This window comes from Blennius ocellaris (genome assembly GCF_963422515.1).
Source record: "Blennius ocellaris genome assembly, chromosome: 4".
Classification (NCBI taxonomy): Eukaryota; Metazoa; Chordata; class Actinopteri; order Blenniiformes; family Blenniidae; genus Blennius; species Blennius ocellaris.
In genome coordinates this window covers 27,479,307-27,503,007 of record NC_137653.1, presented here as the reverse complement: position 1 = coordinate 27,503,007, position 23,701 = coordinate 27,479,307, and the positions used below count along the sequence as shown (strand labels likewise).

The window sequence follows — 23,701 nt, the reverse complement described above, 5'->3', positions numbered from 1 at the left end:
ATTAAATGACATAATTGTGTCACCAGTTCATTAAACTACCTGCAATGTGTTTTGTAGAAGCGGTTAGTGCAGCGGCTATTTAGACTTTCTGTCAAAGTGCAGAATGAAACTAAATCTATTCATTGATTTTGGTTTTTACTTTTTTCTTGAAACGCATAAAGGCTTTTTTTCCCCCGTCTGGATTAAATTTTTTCTTTAGTGGCCTTAACAGTAAAAGCTGCAGCTCCTCTTCATCGCTCTCAAACAGCTGGAACCGGACCACTTTAACAAATATGGAAAGTTTCACCTCGTCTTCATGTGAGCTTGTCACAGTCTGCCTCTGTTCTAGAGCTGCTGCCTCTCCTCTCTACAACCTGGTCAACCAGCACATACCTGTTACCATGGAAACGTGAAAACAAGGCCTTCATTTCATACTCGTTTGCCTATTGCTTTACTTTTCACTTGTTCACACAAGAAGATACACATTTCTGAACCAACTTATTTAATTACTTGGTTACTTATTCATTCATGTTGATTTTTTCAAGGATTTACACCATGAACACATTTACTCATTTGTGATGTGTTTTTATCTTAGAGAGATTTTCACTGCAACATTCATTACTGGGAATCTAAAACCTGAAACTATGCTTAACTCATGTTTTTTTTAAACAAAAAAAAAAGTGTGTGTGTGTATATATATATATATATATATATAACAAGCCATGGACTCAGTGATGGGACTTATGAACAGAATGTATTTTTGCAGCTCAGACTTTTCCAGATTGTTTCCAGAGCTGATGGACTCATTCAGAAATATCATTGAGGAAACACACTGAAGTGATTTTATGAACCGAGACAGGAGATTTTGAACAAAGCTGGAAAAAAAACCATCTCTCCATTGTTCAGTTCCATAGCGTTCACATGTGTTCTATTTTTTATTGGTGAAGTTTAGACGTTTCACTTGAATAAATTAACTATATCTGTGAGAAAGCTGATGAATTTTAAATCAAAGGCCTGCAGAATTGTGAGAGACTGTTCTAGAAACTTGTTGGCGAGGAGTTATGTGCACTTAAATGTCTGCTATGAGTCCATTTTTTATTTTTTAAACATTTGATTAGCCTTTGGATTTAAATAGTCCAAATTTACAGCCAATTCACATCTTTGTAGCAGTGGAAAATAAAGCAGTAATTCCAAAAGCCTATATAGCGTGGTCCTAAGACAGAACCCTGTGGAACTAAACTCCATGTGGAACTGGAGCATGAGCAGACGAGTCACTGTCAACATGAAGTGGATGAATATGATGGAACCAGTTCAGTGCTGAACCTTCAAAACCGATAAAGAGTTCTGGACCCCAGCCAGATGTTCTGATCACCAGTATCGAGAGCAGCACTGAGATCCAACAGAACCACCAACACCATTAGAAACTTTGACCAGAGCTGACATGGTATTTTATTTTTGGAGTATCAGGAGTCTCGACCTTGTTTCCTGTATTCTGGGATCATTACTGCACCACTGCTGTGATTCAAACCACGACATGGTGATAAACTACGACGACAATGAGTGCAGCATCCTACAGAACACCTGGTTTGACTTTGGGCGTCGAGGACTCGATGCTGGTCCCGGCTGAATTGTGAATCTCTGGGGTCCAAAGTGGATTTTATGCAGAAAACCAAACGAGCGCCGTGCAGCGACGGCTCTTCACCGAATTGTCATTTCCTGGACTGAAGGCGTTTCATCTGCGAGGGTCGGCCGTCACACGGCGTGAATAGTTAATACATCTCGGCACAGATGACCATGAATAAATCAGAGGTGTGTGTGTGTACAGATGCAGTGAAGAGAATCCAGGAAAGAAATGCAGGAAAGAAACATCAATTTGTTCTTCTTTATTGACAATTAATACTTTGCAGTGCAGTCAACCTTTCATTGTCATCCATCTCCTGCAAGTCACTTAATTAAAAGCAATTTATAACAAAGGCAAAAATAAAATAAAATGAACAGACTCGGACGCGTGTGATGCAGCGTTCCAATAAAATATTCTGATATTCATCCGACAGTAAAACCTCATTTCCCATGGTGTGAACCAAGAATCAATGGAAACTGGCGGACTGCTCTGCGTGGAGGACGATTCCTGCAGGTTCCCTCTAAAACGACACAACTGGAGCAAATCTTTACAATTAAATCCTTTTTCTTAAAAATCACGTAAAGAAAAAGAGTTAAAATCCAGCTGTTAAAAGCCTCAGACGGACTTTTCCCCATTCTAAATGTTTCTTTGGAGCCGAAGTGACAGGACGCATCAAAACTAAATCCTTCCTGTGACAACGAACGAAAAGAAACGACCAAACGTGGCTCGTCACTGGAGGACGGAGCTCACTACATTTATTTGGGGGGGGGGTAGACTTTTGAAATGGAAGGAGTGGCGTTTCCGTTAAAAGCCCAATACGTACCATTAACTGGGTGGAGGACGTGTGGCGGTCCTGTGGTGTCCAGCCTGTCCTGAGGAAGACTTCAGTCCTCTCTGGTTAGAATGAGATCAGACTGGACCACAGTCCTTTACACCACCTAGTGGTGCAAAGTGGCACTGCGGGTGCGTTGGCGCAATATTCAACGTGAGACCACAACGTTTTTTTCTACTTCTCATGAATATAATGGGTGGATTTGGAAAACTTTTGATGGAGATAGTCTATTTCTGAAGAAGAGAACGTGGTTCCACAAGGAATTAGTCAAGGTAGACAAAAAAAAAAAATGAACGATGCTTCGTAAGGAAGCGGTGAGGCCGAATGAAAAAGAAAAAGTGAAAGTGATCGACACACACGGACCGTCCTGGTGGAGAGGGACGTAAAAAAAAAAACAACCGCTTCACCTTCAGCACGGATTCAACACAACATGCTCACAAGGAAACTCTGCCTTCATTCCAACGAGGGTTTGGGCGTCAAACCTTCAATCACTTCAAATCCCTACAACGCCTTTCCAGCTACAGTTCTACTACAAGGCAGAAACGAGAACGCCGTCACGGCTCAACGCCTCCATGTTGCAGAGCAAAGGTCCACTTCCACCAGGAACCCACTACTGAACCCAGGAGAGAAGCCCAGTGTGGACGAGGCACCGACCGGAGCCAGCGTGACTGGACGTCTTAAAAACAAAACAAAAAAACAAAAAAGGCACAGCAAAGGTCCTGAGGTACAGCAGCCGTTTGGCAACACCGACAAGCCAGTTTCACACCAGACAAATGTGAAGTGTCCTGAGAGGAGCAACCCTGTAAACACCTGACCCAGTGTGACCCGGCACAAGGCACGCCCTACTGCAGCTCTGGTCCCCGGGGGGGGACGTCAGGGGGACGTCCAGCATGAAGGACGCCTGCTTCAGGGTGGACAGACACACAGGGCGACACCTGGACGGGTGCGAGGCTTTCCAGAGGTTAGCAGGTCAAACTGGAAGAGGCTCAGCTGGGAAGAACATCTACTTGTTCTGTACAAAACAAACCAACACTCTAGAACCTGAAGCCTCTGACCTGAGGCTCATGAGCAGGTTTCCCCCTGTGCAGATCTGGAGACCTTAGATTTCAATCAGGAAAAACAATACAGATGTTTGACCACTGTAAATGATGGTAGCCACGACGACTATTCGACAACACTTTCTACAGGGATGATCTGAGGCGACAGTCTGCAAAACCAAGTAGCAAATAGGAGAAACGCCAACTGGACGTGTCCCACCAGCTTCAGGAGGCGACCAGAGCCAGCGCTTCACCTTCACATCTACTTTGAGCTGGGGTTTTTCTCGGTGGGTCTGAAGTACGACTGCTGGGGCCGCGGCTCCACGGGGCCTCGGCAGGAAGTCCCAGAGCAAAGACTGAAAGCTGTCAAACAAACCACTGAAGCTCCGCCGACTTGCTCACATCAAAATAAAAGCAGATGTAATAGAAATCAATTCCTGGACGTGATGGAAGGAAGAGCAGACGATGTGAAGGCAGGCGGACACTTTTCTCAACATCCCTTTTTTGATACGGAGGCTGAAACGTTTCCTCTGTGAACCCCACAAAAAAAAAAAAAAAAACAACTAAATGTCCAGAGGAAAGAATTTAAAAACAAAACAACTAACTAAAATAAGTGGTCATCCCTGAAGTGAGCAGAGATGTTTGGCACTTGACTGTTGGAAGTCCAGGTGTGAGACTGAACAGACAGGGTCCAAATTCACATTGGGAGGGTTTAGATGATGGCGTTGGTTCCCCGCAGGCCCACGCCGCGGGCAAACTGCTCCAGCAGGCCCGAGATGGCCCCCGAGGGGCTGGGGGCCGACGACTTGAGGCCCACCGTGGAGCTGTAGGCCGCCAGGAAGACCTCCCGCACCGCCTCCAGACGGGCCTGGCGCTCCGAGGGGAAGGGACACCTGCAGGGGAGGAAGCACGAGGCACAGGAGAAGGTCAGGGAGGGAACCTCGCTCTCCAACAACACACAGATCACAGGAGGGGAAAACAAACAAACAAAAGCAGCCTGATGCTGGAGGGAGCTCAACCTCAGATTAGTGATCATGTCAGAAGAGTTTCACTCTCTACTCTGACTCCTTCAGGTTTGAATGAGGCAGTAAAAGGTAGTTCTGCTCTCAGCTCCTCCTCCACAGCAGGACTGGATCAACACACCGCTCTGCACTAATGCAGGCACATCAAGCAGAAATTAAAATGCGCCCCCTGCAGGGAGCTGCTGCAGGTTGAGGCCACCGGTGCTCAACACGTCTCCGACATGATCCAAACATCTTCACAGCCCTCAACAATGTCCTGCTCTCTGAAGGTTTGGCGTCACGTGACAGACTGAGGCTTCAACCACCACCGACAACCTTCCAGCAGCTCAAACCGTAACCAGCCTCCCCGAGGTCAATCACCACCTGACCTACTGGCTTTTAAATAAACAGTGTGACAGATCAGACCAACTGAACCTCCTCCCACTCAATCAATCCCATGATGCCTTGTGACGTGATCAAGACATTTAGCAGGAAGTACGTAGTGGTTACGTTTGTTCTGTTTTAGAGTGAAGTGGAGAAACTTTCTCCTCGTTCAGAGTCTGATCAGGAAGAGTTTAGAGTTTCTCCTGCAGGTCAGGTTTGACAGCAGCATCACATGGTGACGTTAGCTAACAGAGGAGCTCAGTGGGGGGGGGGGGGGGTGGACAGGAAGCAGTCCTCTGCTTCACCAGAACATGTTTCAGTGTCAGGACCGGTGGGATCGTCTGGGCCGAGGCGAGCTGCAACAATACGTTTGGCTGAAACAACAACCTCTTCACTCTCAAAGCTGTGGCCTGAAGCTCCAACTCCCCGGAGTGACGGCATGAGAACCAGGAAGAGCAGCTCCGTCCTCATGCAAGTCCCGACGCTCAAGTCACGCTTGTGCTGGGGTCACTTTTTTTATTGCGTGATCGTTAGATGGTAAACGTGGCCTCCGTCATACGGCGAGGAGTCACACCGTTGACGGATTGCTAAACATGGATGCAAGGCAGTCTGCACCACGGTTGCCAGGTGTGACTGCTCATTTCCAGCCAAACCAAAGTAGAACCCAGACTCAAAAACCAGCCCAAGTCTCAGCCCGTGTTAAAAACCCAATACATCACATGTGTTATAAAGAACACCGTGAACGCAACGCCGGTCAGCGTGGGGATCCTTTTTCTATGGTTGTTAAATACAAAGAGTCAAAATGACGAGGGAAAGGAGGAGAATGAGGAAAAGCAGGGCACAGCTTTTATTCTGGCGGAGCCGTTTCCTCGGCGTTCATCCGTGACGTCAGTCACAAGTGGATGACGAAGCCGCCGCAGCAGAAACAATGAACTGGTTCCACACGTGGTGGAGGTCTGGGTCTGCTGAGAGAAACATCTGGACTGCAGCTTCACACGGCCACAGAACAGCTGGGGTTTTAGTCAGTGATAAAATGTGAACTGGTCTTTTCCCTGAGTGAGTGAAGTCCTCATGTGCAGCAGCTGCACTTTCAGAATCAAAGCTCCAAGCATCTTATTCTGAAACCATTTTCAGTTGTGATATAAAACCATCTCAACCTTGCGTGTTCTTCTGCAGGCCTCAGTCTTTCAGCATGCGTCAGTACGGTCATGCTCACAAGCTGAAATACTCTGGAAGGATTTGGGATTTGGTTCTGGGGGCCATTTTTCACAAAATGACTGATAAAGAACTTTTCCTCCAGGGAGACGTGGCGAGGACATACATGTTGAGTTTTCCTCAGTAAAAGTGCCTTGAGATAATGGTTAGGCTTTACAAATAAAATTATTTTTTTAAAGTATACCACGTCTTCTAATAATGATGAACTGCATTAGTGGAGTATTTATGTTCTTAACCACTGACGACACTAATTCAGGTCCTTTGTCCAAGTCTTCTCACTTAACAGATCCAGAGTTTCAACAAAGAGCAACATCAGGTTTGCTTTTAGTTTCTAATCATTTCCTCTAATCTGAAAGACGCCGCCAAACAATATCCTCTTTTCTCCCCGTCGGTTAATCCTGTAAGCAGCTCTGCCACCTGATGAGCCCCAGTAATGGTTTGTCGACACCATGCTCCTCAGGAGAAAACATTTGAGAACAGGCCGTCTGCAGTGATGCATTGCAGCAGCTTGGTCAAACAAAAAGTGCATTAATGAAACGTTTTCAACAAGAAATGCAAGAGTAAATAAGTGCATGTGAAATTAAGTGTTGGTGAAGCTGCAGCACCTCTTCAGCAGGTACATGTTCATGCTGATGCCGTTTGGCCAAGGGAAGGTCAGCGAGCTTCACCGGCTATGTGTGGTGCAATAAAAGGAAGCATTTGTAAAGTGGAGGTCATGTTCTGAGCTGAAATCAAACTTGTGCAATGCATCACGCTCCAGAGGTCAGGCTGAGGCGTCACTGTGCCACTTACATCCGTCCACTGGGTCCCTCATCCTGAAAGCTGAAGGGCAGGGGGGAGTCGTAGGCAGCGGCCACAGCGGAGGAAGCGGCGGAGGAGGCGGAGGCCGCGGGTGGAGGGAAGTGGGCGTGGTCATGAATGCTGCCACAGCCGGACACTATCTGCCAGCTCCCGTACTCAGTGGAGAGGGAGGACCCTGAGCGAGCGAAGTCTGCCGCGGCCCTGAGAGACACAGGAACACAACACAGGGTGACGCCCCGGACCCTCCACCTCCGTCACACACACACTGCTACAAGTCAGCCACACTCCTTCAGACGAAGAGCTCCACCTCCTCCACTCCTGGCTGGGTTAGCACTTTGACTTTCTGCTGGGAGTGTGGCCTCAGGAGCTTCCAGATCCTTCCTCTACCTCCACTGGATTCACTTTAACTTGAGTGTAGACGACGGTCTGGGACTTTACTAAACCTTGGTGCCACAGCTGGACTTTCCTCACTTTCACTTGGGTTTATCCAATTTCTGATGTCTGACAGGAAACTATCTTCCTCAAGTCCCATTTAAAGCAGCAGGGGGTCAGTTCAGCTTCACAAGATATTTAGATCAATTATTTCCTGAGTTACAAAAGATTGTAATTTGCAATAGTGTAAAAAGTTTGTACTCAATATAAGGTTAAAGATTTTTTTTATGGTTAGCACAATATATATTTTATACAATTTATTCTCTCACACAGATCTGTGAAAGTGTTTGTTTCAGATCATGTTATTGTTTTGTAGAACAAGTGACTGACGCAGGTCAGTTCTGTTAGTCTGGATCTGCACCTGAAAATCTAGTGGCCGACTAGTGATACTGCTGCAACCTTCACCTCTGTGCCTGTAACAAATGTGGAAATGTACGTTATTGGGTTGTTCATGTTAGACCAGCGTGGTTTGTAGAGTGGACGGAAAATGATACATGGTTTAATTTTGTTTTTTTACACAAATGAAAAAGCTGAATATTGTGGAGTAACAAGTCTTCCTCTCTGATCCACTAAATAACATCCAGGTCAACCAAAAGTGTTCAGAAGAAATGTTGTGAATAAATAAATGTCTGTGAATCCAGCTGTTCTGTGAAGACTGAAGACCTTCAGAGGACATGGACCATGAGGACCGAAGACCTTCAGAGGACATGGATCATGAGGACCGAAGACCTTCAGAGGACATGGATCATGAGGACTGAAGACCTTCAGAGGACATGGACCATGAAGACCTTCAGAGGACATGGACCATGAGGACTGCAGACCACAGCAGACAGGAGGAGTTTAAAGTTCAGTTAGAAAATAAATGATGGCGCTCCAGGTGATCCATCATCCTGAAATGAAGAGACTTTGCTGCAACTGCAACCCAGAGAGACGTCCACCTACTGAAGACCAGAGAGACGTCCACCTACTGAAGACCAGAGAGACGTCCACCTACTGAAGACCAGAGAGACGTCCACCTACTGAAGACCAGAGAGACGTCCACCTACTGAAGACCAGAGAGAGGTCCACCTACTGAAGACCAGAGAGACGTCCACCTACTGAAGACCAGAGAGACGTCCACCTACTGAAGACCGGCAGAGAGAGTCTGGACCAGAGGTCCTGGACTCTGGAGGACTGCAGGTCCTCAATGTGTCCAGAGGACAACACTCAGTGTGGAGGACTGCAGGTCCTCAACGTGTCCAGAGGACAACACTCAGTGTGGAGGACTGCAGGTCCTCAATGTGTCCAGAGGACAACACTCAGTGTGGATTATACAAATCCAGTCTTTGTCGAAGAGCAAGAGGAAAGTCGTTGTTGAATCAAAGCCAGAAGAAATCCAGATTTCAGTTTGTCACAAGGAAACTCCGCAAACATGGAGGAAGAAGCTCTGGTCAATGGAATCTAAAGGTTTGGGGCTAAATTCTAAACACTGCATGTGGAGGACAACCAGCACTGAACCCCCCCCCCCCCCCCCCCACTGTGAAGCATGGTGGAGGCAGCATCATGCTGTGGGGCTGCTTTTCTTCAGGAGGGACGGGGACGCTGCTCACAGTTGACGGAGATAAAACAGGACGATCTTGGAAGAAAACCAGTTGTGACCGTAACACTGATTTTCGGCCGTCCCAGACCAGACAATCGTGAGAGAGAAAGGTGGCGCCGACCAAATCGGTGGTCCTACACTACCCTGTGAGACCGGCTCAAGGACGGCCGTTGTCTTGGTCATGAATCCAAAGACAACCAGCGATAAAATTCTGAATGTCAAACGTGGGACGATGGGAGCTGCTGCGACCAACAACCAATAGAAATGCAGCCTGAAGTGACGTACCGATCAGCAAGACACTGGCGCTAAACCCAAACATGCTTTGCAGCTACAGGAGCAAAACACCATAAATACCTAAATGATGTGGAATGTAAACTAAAGATTTTGGGGATTCCTCTCCAAACATTGTTCCAGACAGTTTTTTGGACAGCCCATGCTAAAGAGCTTCTATTCTTGCACAACCACAAGGACTCGTGGGCGTCGATTCAGCTCTTTACAGAATCAAACCTCGGCCGTCACGTGACAGGAAAGACTTCTACCACTGGACCAGCACAGAACAAACACTGCCACACGCTCTGCACAATGGATTATTGGAAACCAAGGGAATCCTTTGTAAAATCAGATGTTGGAAGCAGTGAGGAAGCCTCAGACTCAGAACTCTGACTGCAGCGAAACAATGATCTAGAAAGTATTGACTTGGCGGGAGGAGGACTTTTGAAAGTCACGTTTCAGTTTGACTGTTGGGAGAAAAGATTTTGAAAACCACGTGTCATTTCCCTTCCACTGTGTTCATTTATCACATAAAGAGGTTGTCATTGAAAAGTTCAAGGAGTTAAAATACTTTTGCAAGCCTGTGTGTGTGTGTGTGTGTGTGGTTTGAAACCTCTCTGGTAGATGTAGCCTCCTGTCAGGATGTGTGACATCTCTAAACAAGCTGAATATCAATGTGCTCAGTGATGCCAATCGTCCAGGAGCAATCTAGAATCACCTCTAGATATCCAATTTTGTGGTTGATTGTAAAATGATAAAGGCTTTCCATTTCTGGTTCTAATATTTCTGACAGACTAGGAGTTCTTCCACACAAAAAATCTAATAGTTTAGGAGGAGAACCTGGGAGGCCTCATGTCCTCGAACGACTTCAGACAGAAAAGGCACTTTTATTAATCATTTCATTCTAATGGATTTTTAGGTTATTTCTGCCCTGTTGACTGGAGAACAAATTATTTTAAATGTAACAGGCGATGTTGAATAACCTGAGAAATCGCTCAATATGCCTGTATTTTTTTTTTATCAAAAAAAGGCATTTTTAAATACAGTAGTCATTCTTATGTGCTTTTATAGAGAAACTAGAAAAGCCCAACATATCCACATGAGCAAGCAGCCTGTATCTCTATACAATTACATTTGCTGTCCTTACAGAGGAGGCTCACTTTGAATATACTGTATTATATGATATTAAAGGTTTTGAGTAAACTTCCAGGATGATCCAAGTAGTGTGAAACCAACTGTGCTCTTTATAGAACTGAAAGCATGAAGTCCTAGAAACCACTCCAGTGAGCTTCTCTCAACATAATTCATGACCGTTTCATCAGTGAGAACAATCACATGATCTCTGCTCCACTGTGTGTGTGTGTGTGTGTGTGTGTGTGTGTGTGTGTGTGTGTGTGTGTGTGTGTGTGTGTAATCCCAGAAGAGGCCATCCCGTCTCATCAGCTGCAGAGCTACAGCTGATTTAACTCTGCACATCTACCCCTCCATCCCCCTCTTCACATGTCTTTATGTCTCCCCCTCATCCCCCCTCTTCACATGTCCCCCCCCCTCCTCCAGTGTGTCCTCACCTCCTGCCGGGGACAGCCAGTGGACTGCTGCCGGAGCGCATGGCCATGTGCTCCGATTGGTTGGAGGAGGAGGAGCTGGAAGACTTGGTGTCGATGACGGGGTGGGGGAGGTGCTCTTCCAGAGGGTTCTGCTTGTTCCAGACGACCATCTGAGGAGAGGAGGCCGGGCCTTTCCTCCTACGAGACGAGAGCAAAGTCCATGATCACTTCAAGATCAGCATCAGCTGACCAGCCTCTGAAGGTCAGCTGCCAGTGACTGACCGGACCAGTGTGGCTCCACAACACTGACGTGTGATAAGTGACGTGCTCCGTCCACTCAAATGAAACAGACTTTGAAAACTTGTTTCCATCCATTTACGAGTGTCACACTTCTTTTTTTTTTTAAAGAATTATTCATACAGAAATATATTTACAAGTCCCGGATAAAGAGGAGGGCCATTAGTGCTCCATTGACTGCTGTGTGTGTGTGTGTGTGTGTGTTGCTGACCAGCTGGAGCCCAGGGGTAGGCTGGAGAACAGGTCCGTGGTGTCGTTGGAGAGGCTGGAGGCTCCGCCCACTTCCTCAGTGATGAGGGAGAAGTCACTGCTCAAACTGGTCACACTGCCACGGTCTCTGGAGTCTGACGACAAACACCAAGGTCAATAAACCTCTTCACATAGACGTCCATCCAACCATTAACTTCCTGTCTGCATTAGTCAGAAGGTCTTCTGGAGGTCAGGAACTGAAATGTCTGACACAGAATGGAGCTGAGCCCTTCAACCACACCTTAAATCCATCCTAAAACTGTGAAAAACATTTTTTACATCGCTCCTCCAGGTGGTTTCAGAAAGCATTTCTGTCAGATAACCATGGTTTGAATCACACTCCTGGATTCACTGAAACATTCACCACTGAAGCCTTTTAAGACACGTGAAAACCTGACATCTGCTCAGATCGGCTCACAGACGGTTGTTCTCTTCACATATGTGAAGGTTTATACATCTCTGAACTCACAACATATGTTGACAGACGTCTTTTTATCGGTACAAAGTCATGAAAAGAAGAAAAGAGGCTGAGCCGTGTGCAGCTCCAACGCTGGTCTGTAGCTGATCAGACCAGCTATTCCCCAGGATGTTTGTTCATAGTGACGGAGGCCAGGTGGATGGAGACTTACTGAGCTGGCAGAGGTCTTCCACAGTGAAGTCACCGTCCTTGAAGTGGGAGTTTGTCCGTCTAGAACAGAGAAATATCAATACAATCACACATCTGAAAACAGTGTGAGCAGCCAGAAACTCCCGGGAGAGAGGAGGGACTCACCTCCGTTTTTTAACCGCAGAAAACTTCTCTGAGACGATGTGCTTCAAAAAATTGAAGCAAAAAAAGAAAATCTGAAGTAGAAGAGAAGCATTTGGATTAGATTAGTACTTATTGATCAATAAGCAGACCCCTGTCTGCTCTACAGTGCAGTAAAAGCACACACACTAACCTTTCACTTAAAAAAAAAAAAAAAAAAAAAAAAAAGTCTTTGACATTCAGGACTTTCTAAATTCAGTGGGAAAATGTGGGCTGGCCATTCTTGTCATTAAAAACTGGATTTCTTTCCAGACTTTAATTTGTACCCTATTGGCCAGTTTGGCCCACTTCCAGGCCGGGTTTGGCCCGTGGACCTTCAGTTTGACACCCCGACTTTAGAAAGAGGCATAAAACTGAGAAATCCAGTAGAAACAGGATAAAACGACCATCATTGACTACAACCAGTTTAAAGGTGCAGCACAGGTCACACTTGTCTTACAATTTTGAGACGTTCTATTAAAGTTTGAAAAACTATTTAAAATCGATCCACCTGGTCCAAGTCAGTATAGATTCTTGTCATTTCAAGGTACCACACAGAGCTTTAGAGTCGGCACTGTGGATCAGATGGTGAGTAAAAGGTTAAGATTTACCTCCTCCCCTTTGGAGAGTCGATCTGGCAGCATGTGACTGAAATGAAAACAAAGACCATGACTCAGCACCGTCGGTCATCCTGTGGTGGACCAGCTTCCACTGAGGAGGAGACTCCTCAGTGGTCCACAGTCACTTGTCCTCACCGCCCTCCTTCTCCACCGCCCACCTATCCACCCATCACCATCAGCGATGGCAAACCCCACACTTCTCCCGTCAACTACGGTGTTCCTCAAGGTTCAGTGCTCGGCCCCCTCCTCTTCACAGTCTACTTGCTTCCCCCCCAGTGAAATCATTCTCCAACACGGACTCAATTTCCATTGCTGCGCTGACGATCCCCAACTTCACATCTCCACCAAATCCATCCTCTCCACCAATAACTTCCTCAAACTCAACAGCAAGCTCTCCTTCCCTCTTCAGAACATCAGCCTCCTCGTCGACGGCCACAAAGTCTCCCCTCCCCCTCCCAACACAACCTCAGCATCATAACAGACTACTGCCTCTCATTCCAATCTCTCAACCATCTTTCCTCCACCTCCGGAATATCACCCACCTCCGTCCCTCCCTCTCCCAGAACACTCATCCTCGCCTTCATCACCTCCATTATTGCAGTGGCCTTCTTAATGGACTCCCCACCGCTCATTTACTAAAACTACAATCCATCCAGAACTCTGCTGAGAACATCACCCCCCACCCTCCAGCACCTCCACTGGCTTCCTGTGCTACATCACTACCAATACAAGCTCCTCCTCCTCCCCTACACATGCCTCCATAACCTTGCCCCTCCCTACCTCCTCACACACCAAGCTCCAGACTTTGGGGGGCCCGGCCCTCGCCCTCAGGGATTCCCTCCCACAAGCCATCAAGAACAGACTCATTGCTGAACTTTAAACTCTCCTCAAAACCCACCTGTTCAAACTTACAATTCACCAAGCCTTTTATTTTAGTTTCATTGCCATTTGTTGTTTTAACTATGTAAAGTTGAACATCCCACAAAAACACGATACAAGCTTGATGTATTATCATTATTACTTCTGAGACCGCCTCCACCCACCCAGCTAAGCAGGTGGAGGTTGTACTAGTGTGTGTGGAGATGTTGTCCTGAGCAGAGCTCCACGTTCTCACTGCTCCAGAGTGGACATCAAGCCGTCACCAGTCCAAACACTCCAGGGAAGCTGCAGCGCTAAAGTATTGCTGTGAGGGAGGCCTGGTGGAGTCATGAAATGATGATGCGGACGAGTATTTTTACCCGAAGAGGAACCAGTCGTAAGCCATGGTCAGGTAGAGGATCTCTGCCGGCTCCAGGCTGGCGTGCACCGCTCCATCCTGTGGGGGAGGTCACAAGTCACACCACAGCCCTCTACTCTGAACAGTGGGGTGACCAGCCTCCACAAGTCACACTACAGCCCTCTACTCTGAACAGTGGGGTGACCAGCCTCCACAGGTCACACTACAGCCCTCTACTCTGAACAGTGGGGTGACCAGCCTCCACAGGTCATGAAGTTCCTACTGACACGTTAAGGACAGACGCTCAGGTCTGGTGCAGACGATCTAATCTACAACCTCTGGTTCAAGTTCAGGATTCAAAGTTACCAGCTTGGTTTTCAGTGATTTAGTCCAAAGAGTTGAATCACTTCCTCAGTTGTGAAGCACTAAAAAGGCCGAGGGTGAAGTAACTATGATCATTTATTCCATGTTTATGTGTTTGAACTGCAGTAAATTATGTTTCCCCATTTTTACTGGAAAGACAATTTAGTGTTCATCCATCTCCTGCTTCAGCCTGCTCAGGGTCACCAGTTGCTGGAGCCAATCCCAGTTAACTATGAGGCAGGGCAGGCAGAAGAAGAACCCCCACCCCTCCCCCCCACCCCTCCTGAGCTGACATTCTGAGCGCAGCAGCAATCACACAGCAGGAGGTGCTCGTCCACACGACGACACGCAGCTCAATTTATTATTCTCTTTGAGGAACGACAGCGAGGTCTGATGAGAACCTTCCAGTGTGGATCACGTCTTACATTCCCAGACCACAAGGGCTGGAAACTCAGAAGAGGATCATTAATGACAAGGGCTGAATGAGTTGTGTGTGGACGGGGGTGCAGCCTGCAGGGTGGGAGTACTACGCTCTAATGAATGAAGGATGAGAGCAGCTCCATGTCAAGTGGAGGTACTGGAAGGGTTACGTGATGATGAAGAAGAACTCACTGCCCACAGGGAGAGCCGGAGGAGGGACACGAACAGAGGGGTCCGGTCCCAGCCTGATATGCAGTGAACCAGGAGACCACTCTCATCTGCAACAACAACACAGTCACAGCTTAAAGGAGAAGACTTCAACATGCACTCGCTTTGTAATCTGCCTTTGAAGGGTCTCTGTACTGAACCATAAAGGAGTGAACTACCAGAGAACAACACTACAGGGTCTCATCTCAATCAACATTTCTTCATCCTGCAGCTTCAAATAGGTTCAGAAATGGGTCACAAATATTGCACATCATTTAAACAGAGCTGGCGTGTTATTCAGGTCACGTCTAATGGTTAATGTGAACCTGTGCACATATGTCTTGGGCCAAAGATTTTCTGAGCAGCTGGCAGTTTAACCCGCTTGGACCCGAGGTAACGTTTGTCCTTTAGGTTTGTTCTCCCTGCAGAGCTCAACGTGACCTGGTTTCCTCTCCTCCCAGGTGGATTCCAGCCCTGCGTTTCATTGGTCACGAGTCTTTAAAAAAAAAAAAAAAAAAAAATCACACAGAAGTGTGTGCATGCCACATATGCCTCTGAAGAGTTGCATAAGCGATGCTCCACATTCCCATGAACTTCTGTTGGTGTGAAAAGCCAAATTATTTCCACACTTTGGCCTCCAACTGTGTGTCAATTTCTGTCTTTGCGTTTCAAGCACGGCTGCAAGGCTTTTAATTCAATTGACAAAAATCACAATATAATACACTAGAAGTTCTGCAGAGGGCCTTTATGCTCATTCAGAACCAGAAAGTCTCAGAGTGGATGGAAAAGCCCCAGTTTTATCAACGTGGCCAGGAGAAAGGAACCTTTAAGATTTAATATCCAGAGAGGGACTGTTGTGACCGCCATTAGAATTATTGTGTTGTTCTGAATTGCAATACCACACACCCACTTTCTTAAAAACACCATTACACTCCATTTAAACTGCAAGGATCGGTTGTTTATACTATTCTGAGCTATACTTTACTACAAAACATTAAAAGTGTTCACTTTCCTGTCATCTTAAACAAAAAACACTTGGTTAGTAAGGAAATTCTGAGAGCAATTAATGACTTCAACACCAGAGTCCATGAAGAAAAATAATGGCTGAGCAGTCAGGATGTGAGGACTCACCATCACAGTTTATGATGTGGAGAAGAAGCTTCAGGTAATTCTGGGTTTGCTCCACCAGGTCCCAGGACTACGTGCACACAAATGACAAAGTCAATAAACATGAGAAACAGAAGTTCTGAGCCTTGATTCAGCGTCCTGCTCCGTCACACCAATACCAAACTTCTATTGATAAAGTGGCTGCAGGAGCTTTTGAAAGTCTTCAACCTTTCAGCCTGGTGTGTCGTCCTCAAACTAGGTCATGTCTCTCCTACAGCAATCATCTGACTCAGTTCCATGGACATTTATATACATTTTATATTCAAATACTTCTGGTTCCTACAAAGTGAGGCAACGGAGAATAAAGCATTTTACAAGTCTGACAGCAGAGGGCGCTACACGACAGAGCTTTATAGACCTTTCACTGAATTATTCATATTTGGTTTGTATTTAATGCTGAAACTATCTCACAATAATGATGTGATCCACAAACTAGAAATGACAGCTTGAACTGGACATTGAGAGACAGACAGAGACAGACAGACTACCTGGTACTGAGTCCAGTCAATGTTGAGGTTGTGAGTGAAGCACAGAGGGATTGTTAGAGGAGCGTCCACGTAGTCCTGTTGGAGGAGACGGGAGCTCTGGGTTAAAACAGACATTGTCCTCACTAGAAGATCAGTGGATGTGAACACTGTACCTGATTCCAGTTAAACACCAAACCCTCCGCTGTGTAGTCTCGGTCCTTGTAGTCCTTGAAGAACTCACACCCTGACAGGGAAAGCAGAGCGGAGTGTAATGAGGAAGAGTCGCGGTGCTACATGTCCAGGAACTGATGCGAGCAGAGCCTGGTCAGTCATAAAACTCATGGGATGTGGGTCATCTGTGAGCAGAAAATTGGATTTGCCAGCAGTGAGAGTGGCCCAGAGTGTCCTTTCTGACTGGAAGACGCTCACCAGCGGTTCTAAAGCAACAAGCACCACCTGCATGCTTGGTTTAGCTCCATTAAAGAACTGGAGCCACACATCATGTCCATAAACACTTCTTAAGACCAACAAATGTGTCCGTTTCTAGTCACCTGGGTAAGGCACTGACAGCAAAGTGAAGTCTGCATAGCGTTGAGCTTTGTCCACCTTCTCCGAGGACGTCACACTGCAGAGACACGGACAGCAGAGTCAGAACTCATCGACTCCAAACATGTAGTAACAGAGACAATCAACCCACTGCAGTTTTGAGAATTAGTCATTCATTTCACAGTCGAGTAAAAAGCATTCATTTTAAACTTAATGAACACGTAGAAGGTGTTTCCCACACTGAACATCAGGCTTCCTGTGTCACACCTCCTGTTTCTAGCCCTCAGTGAACTGATGCCTTCAAGAGTTAGCAGATTGGAAGCAAAACGCACTGAATGAACAAACATTTAGCCGATTGGTGTCAGACTTCTACAGCAGATTACCAACCCTCAACATGCCCGGCAATGACAGAATCATACGATTGTGGGAGAAAGACCGAGAGGCTTTAGAAAAACATATTCAAGTTTATACTCGTCAGGAAGTACGAGCACATGTTCGTATACAACAAAGGGAAACATTCGGACTCGTTGGGGTCCGAGAAATAAAAGTGTGAAGACCCTATTGGAATACGAGAAGTCATCACCATACCAGATGTGCACGTCTGAACCATCTGATATTTTATGGGCATCGTGAATGAGTCTGGGGAAAATGTCTCACGTCTGTATAGTCTACTAGAGCCCAGATATTTCCTCTACGACTAGAATTGTTGGTCTTGATATGAAGCACGTGAGGACATGACATTTCCACCCATGCTCCAAACCCAACAGGAAGTCCAGCGTTTGGCTCAATTTTGCATTTGCAAGGAGTCATTTCCTCACAGAGGGGTGCTGTCAAGCTGAAATGTGCCCAGTATAGACACAACAGGCCTTCCTGATTAAACGTTATTAAATTCTTTAATTGGTCATTATTGGTGTAGAAGTCACACAGGTGAACTTGCAGGAGCTTCTTTGTCATCGCAGACATCCAACTTGGTTGATGGTAAAAGAATGTCCAGCAGTGTGAAGCCGTCCACTAACAGACGTCACAATGGGGGTTTCCCCCGTCAGCTCTCTTCCCAGAACGTGCAGTGGAACCCGTGACTAGCGAGTGAATAATCCGTGCGTGTTCTTCCTTACTTCAGGCCAAACTTGACCTTCTTGTTCTCCACCATCAGGTCACAGATGTAGCGGACGGAGAGGTAGCGCAGCAGCTTAATGTCGTGGCCTCGGACCTTGTCGAAGAGCTGGGAGTCGCCATTCCTGCAGGACGAGACAGACGGCTTAAGAGGACAAAGACATTACAAGTGACCTGTCCTGTGTCTTTCAGTTGGACGGTCCTTCCTGGTCAACTCTGCCATTAACATGGCTGCCGTTCCTCAATGTTACACCACAGCTTCCGAGTGGCACATTAAACAGATTTCCTTCTGATTGTGCTATTTGGAGGTCGTGTGACATTTTCAGATCTATAGAAACTTTTATTCACTTTATTGGACCTTCATCCATCATGATCAATCATGTTTTACTTCCATTAGTGTTGAAAACACTTAAAAGTGCTTTATTACTGTGATAAGTATGATAATCATGATTTGGAAACGGTGTGAAGGGAATCACCAGGTGGATTTCACTTTACCCTTAAGGAGAAACTTGATAATGAAATTTAATTTTGAAATTGTAAAATTCAGAGTGTCCCTCTGTCCTCAAGTGTGTGTGTGTGTGTGTGTGTGTGTGTATGCACATCCTAAACGTGTGTGTGATTTTAATGGTAAATTTCAATAAAATATATTTAAAAAACTGGACAAACCAACACCATCTTAATCATCTTCTTCCCTGTAATCCATGTCCCACATCTTTGTTTCATTTTCAAATTGGATGCATCGTACATGTAAACTTTATAATTCCCAGAATTCTCCAAATGTTGGTAAACGCATTAATGATTTAAGGTGGAATAAATCCACGTCGAGTAGGGAAAAAAAGTTTCATTAATAAAAAATTTTTTAAAAATCCAGAAATTGAGTATGTTGTTGCCATAAAAACAAAAACAACATTTGGAGTTGGCAGTATTTGCAGGTCATTGTGTTTTTCCACTGGTGGCATTTGTTGTAAAAAAAAAAAAAAAAGAAAAAGAAAGAAATAATGCTGGACCAACAAAACAGAGAAGTTACACTTCTCTTGACTTCCCCTCGACACTTGAAGACCAAACATTCACACTGACGTCCGTCGTCTCAGAAGACAGAGTGTTGAGGTATTTTATAATAATATTCAAGCATGCCAGTACCTGGCCGCACTGTCATCTTCCGGGACCTCCTCGGACTCCGCCCACGTATCGTCACTGCCCCCTGCAAACACCACAGAGGAAGAGACTCACCATCAGTACCTCACATGTTCTGGTTGTTGTGTGTGTGATGGGCCACCAGAGGTCGCTGTCCTGAAGCAGTGAGAAAAGCTCAGAGCAGGTTTTCCTTGGAATTCTTCTCCAAATGTGTTTCTGAAGAGTTTGGAAGGTGAACGTCCCGAGTCAACGACACAGGAAACCTGGACTACGCTGCTCTAGAGGAAGTGAACCATGAAACCAACAACCTGAGCGTTTAGCAGGGAAAACAACTGAGAGAAACTTCCAGACTTGAGCAAACGGTGACAGAGCAGGACAAATCAAACACCTCAAGCAGTCTATAGAGGGAGACCGTCCACAACCATTAGTCATCAGATGGTTTGGACCAACCGGAGCACATCGTACCCCTAAACACAGAAACACTACAGGAACATCAATCCTGACGAACTCCAGAATTCAAACCGTAGAGTCCAACAGCATTTAGCTTCTACTCACTACTGCTATAAAGATTGGACCATTAATGCTTCCATGTGGACACTGAAGCTGAGCCGTTAGATTAGAACCTTCATCCAAAGCAGGTTCAGCTCCAGTCTGACCAGCTGTGCTGGTGACAGAATGAGGTTCAGGTTGGGGGCCAGTCATTGAGAGATTTGGATTACAGGACCGAGTCCACGTCTACTGTGTCTGCTGGTCATAGAGTCCAGAACAACCTGGAGCAGGAAGAGTGGCGGCTCATCGACTCGCGCACACAAAGAAAGGTACGGATCGGAATGGCATTTTAAATTTAATAAAGCTAACAAACAGCCGTCCACTGGGAGCAGTTTGACCTTCAGTTCTTGCTGTGGGACACGTTGAATCCTCACCTCTCCCTGTGCACATGCTACACCTGCTGCTCACAACCAGCCACAGCTGGAAAGTGTCAGCATTGAGAGATGAAGGAGTCCCTACCTGAGAAGATGTAGTTGTAGCCTGTGCGACCATACAGCTCCCCCCAGCCTGCCAGAGTGGAGGAACGACATATATGCTGCAATGAGGGAGGAAAACGGTTAAAAAAAGCATACAATCGCTGACATTTCATGAGCTTCTGTAAGTAAGTGTGCAGAAAACAGAGTGGATGGTAACAAACTGCAGAGGAGCTCATTTAATGGAGCCACTAATGCACTGCCAAAGTGATCACCTTTCCATTGTAGAGGATGACGGGGCAGACGAAGCGTCCCCTGCAGCGGGCCAGCTTACTGCGGGTCACCAGGTCCTGCAGCTTGTTGATCTGCACGCTGGACTCAAACCTGCACACAACACATCAGCCTGCTGAAACGTCCACCCCGCTCCAGTTGGGTTAGAAACACAGAGACGGGGAAGCAGCACATGAAGCTGAGAGCTGATCCTCCCAACCACACCCAGACCCCAGTGTTCATTCAGACCTGCTTTAACTGCAGGGAGAAATTCACGTTTTAGACGCCAAACGTGACAAGTGTGTGTCATGGAAGTGTCTCCGTCATAAGATACAAATTTCCCATGACTGCTCTTCTGTTAGTCACACGTTGTGCCTCACTGAACAGCCAGAAACAGAGACGGGGTGCTGCTGGAAGCTGGGGGGGGATAAATTAATCTATTTATCAAATTTGATAGGTTAAAACTATTTTAATTTTGCATTCTGTTCTACTACTAGTGGGTTTCTGTAGTTGCTGTTGCCATTTGACTTAAAGCTTGAATACGTTGACTGACGGAGCCGTATTTACTTTTTATTTTGAGATCGTTTATATGCATTTTAACCGAGGACAATGGCGGCAATAAAGATGTACTTTTGACAATATATCTGATGTCTGCAGTCAATTTAACTGTATTGACAAAGAACAAAAAATCGAATCTCAAACTTTTCTTAAAAAAAAAAAATGATGTTTTTTTTTTTTGTTTTTTTAAGACCAAGTTGCCAAGCCCTAGTTTAAGAAAAACAAAAACTGTCCAGCTCATCTATGGAGCTCAATCCAGGTCAGAAGGTTCATTCAGTTGAAGAAAAAGAAAAGTGATTTAAAAAAAAATGTTTTTAAACTGAATGTTCAAGGTTTGAGCTTCAATTTAAAAAGAAAATTGAAACACGAGATTCTTTTTAAGTATTTTTTTTTTCCCCCAATCACATTTTTTCAGGTTTCACTTCAACTCACAGAACTTTATCACTGGAGGTTGTTTATCGCTGATCTTTATATAAACACCTCAACACCAGTGCAGACTCCATCAGACAGATCTGGTTCACACATCAATCATCACATGCATTAATTAGTCTATTGACTGTGCAACCAAGTCTTGGAGTTACCGTTTCTATGACGGTTGCCATCAGGTAAAATTATGTCAAACAGTCAGATTTATAAATGCATGGACCCAACAGAAGCGTTTTCCCATCAGGAGGTAATAATTAGTTTACACACACGTACAATGTATATTAAATGTACATCAGTTTTCAGAGGAACCGCCTCGAGCGCTGCACCTTCAAGCGTTCTCATTTTACTTCACAATTCTACCGAGGAGGTTCTGTATCCACAAACCCGTATTTAAAAATCTTGTTTGATTAAAACATAAGCGATGATTTTTTTTTCCTGATTTCATTATGTTTGACTGAATGTCCAGTTCTGACATTTTCTGCAGTTCCAGCGTGTCGGCCTGCTTTTTAAAAGTACCTTGGAGGTTGAAAACAAAAAAGTGTGCACCAAATAATCCAGGCCTGATAAAAACACCGACCACCTGTTTCAGCAACTCCAACTTCATACAAATGGGTGAACAAATGCTTATTTATATCCCAACAGTAAAACGCTCCACACCAGAAAACACTGCAGAGACGAGCTGAAGGGAACAAGATGCAGTTAATAAAAGCGGTTCCTCATTTCCATGTCAGCTCATGTGACGGAGGCCTGCTGTGGACCAGGGCAGGCAGACCTTTGCTCCACAGCCAGGCTCAGCCACACAAACATCAGGTAATTGGTAATCCAGGGCTCGGACTTTGCATTGGAGGAGGACTTGAAGCCACCAGAGTGATGGAACCGCACCTATCTCGTTCCACGTCGGTGCACTCGTACTCCAAGAAGACGATCTGCCGAGGGTAGTGGCCACACACCTCCCCCCCGGGGTTGTGGATGATGCTGTACTTGTAGTCTCTGCCGAACAGCTCCAGGCAGCGCTTTTCGATCGCCTCCACCTGTGGGGGGACCAATTAACGAGAATGAAGCATTTAGATCTGATCACCTGAAAAATCAAGGGGACAGAGTTGTGCCTCGTTGTAAAGGTGATTTATGGTGAGGAGGAAGGTTTGGAGGAACTTTTCCTCCATAATTCCACGCAGGCGGACCAATCAGAGGAACTCACCCGAGGACTGACTTCCTTCGCTCGGTACTGCGTCTTGGAAAACAGGTCTATCAAATCCACAATCTCCTCGCTCTTTCTGACCGACAGTCCGGTGGGCGTGAAGCCGCCGGCTGCGGAGGGGGAGGCGGCCATCATTGAGCCGCGGTTCGTGGCGGTGGCCTCCAGCCGGACTCGACCTCCTTCAAACACCGCAGAGCTTTGTCCTTTGGAGCGGGGAGACCGACCAGGCCATGCCTTCCCAGCCAGCTTTCTCCTGACTGCCCGCTTGAGGGGGCCTGAGTCGGGAAGCCCTCCTGAATTCAGCGCACCGGCAGGCTTTTCCAACCCCCCCGACACCAGCCGTCAGCCGCCGCCGCCGCTGCTGCCGGAGGTAGCACGGCCAGCTGCTAGGCTAGCTCCGCTTCCCCACCGAGCTCCGTCGATGTGAATCTGCCCCAAAAACCTCGTATATTCCACTCAACGGTAACACGTGCAGGAGCCGGCAGGCCTCCACCCCACCTCGGCGGGCCGTGTTCCCAGAGAACGGTGCCGTGCTGCCGGCCTCCCCGCTGCCCGCGCTCCGTTCACCTGCTCAGGAAAACCCCAGGATGTGTCCCGGCCTGGTTGAGTTTCTGCAATGTCACGTCTCCATGTGTCCGCAGTCAGTACCACAGGGACGGGGGAAACGATTCAAACCACACCACTGTCACTCCGGTACCGGAGGATGGCGGCCCCGCAGGAATAGTAGTGGTTGACGGCTCCAACGAAGCTCCGAGTCGCTGAAAGCTGTTCACCCCCCGAGTCAGCGCTCCGACAGGCGGTAAACAGGAAGAGCGTTCTCCACGTGACACGCTGCTGCCCCTTTAAATGACGTCTGATTGAGCGCGAGGTGACGTTGAAAACATAGACCTATAACCGTAGTGTAGGAATCTATGTATAGATATAAAACACAGGTTTGGTTGTTTAGATGAGGCGACATAGACTGAGGAAGCATCGATTAATAGATGTAGGATTTCTTCATTAG

General features: G+C 46.4%; 1 protein-coding gene across 1 annotated transcript; it reads right to left on the bottom strand.

The window, feature by feature from the left end:
* Positions 1-1,847: 1,847 nt before the first annotated feature.
* mtmr14 (myotubularin related protein 14) lies at positions 1,848-23,461 on the bottom strand. Its single transcript, XM_080494543.1, has 19 exons — positions 22,699-23,461; positions 22,383-22,531; positions 20,522-20,630; positions 20,293-20,368; positions 19,291-19,351; positions 18,153-18,275; positions 17,043-17,116; positions 16,665-16,735; positions 16,513-16,587; positions 15,989-16,055; positions 14,843-14,928; positions 13,890-13,966; positions 12,643-12,679; positions 12,017-12,087; positions 11,874-11,932; positions 11,207-11,339; positions 10,720-10,896; positions 6,862-7,071; positions 1,848-4,362 (listed from the first exon to the last, which is right to left on the bottom strand). The coding sequence occupies exons 1-19, from the start codon at positions 22,831-22,833 to the stop codon at positions 4,182-4,184; spliced, it is 1,971 nt and encodes a 656-aa protein (XP_080350669.1). The 5' UTR covers positions 22,834-23,461; the 3' UTR covers positions 1,848-4,181.
* Positions 23,462-23,701: the final 240 nt, after the last annotated feature.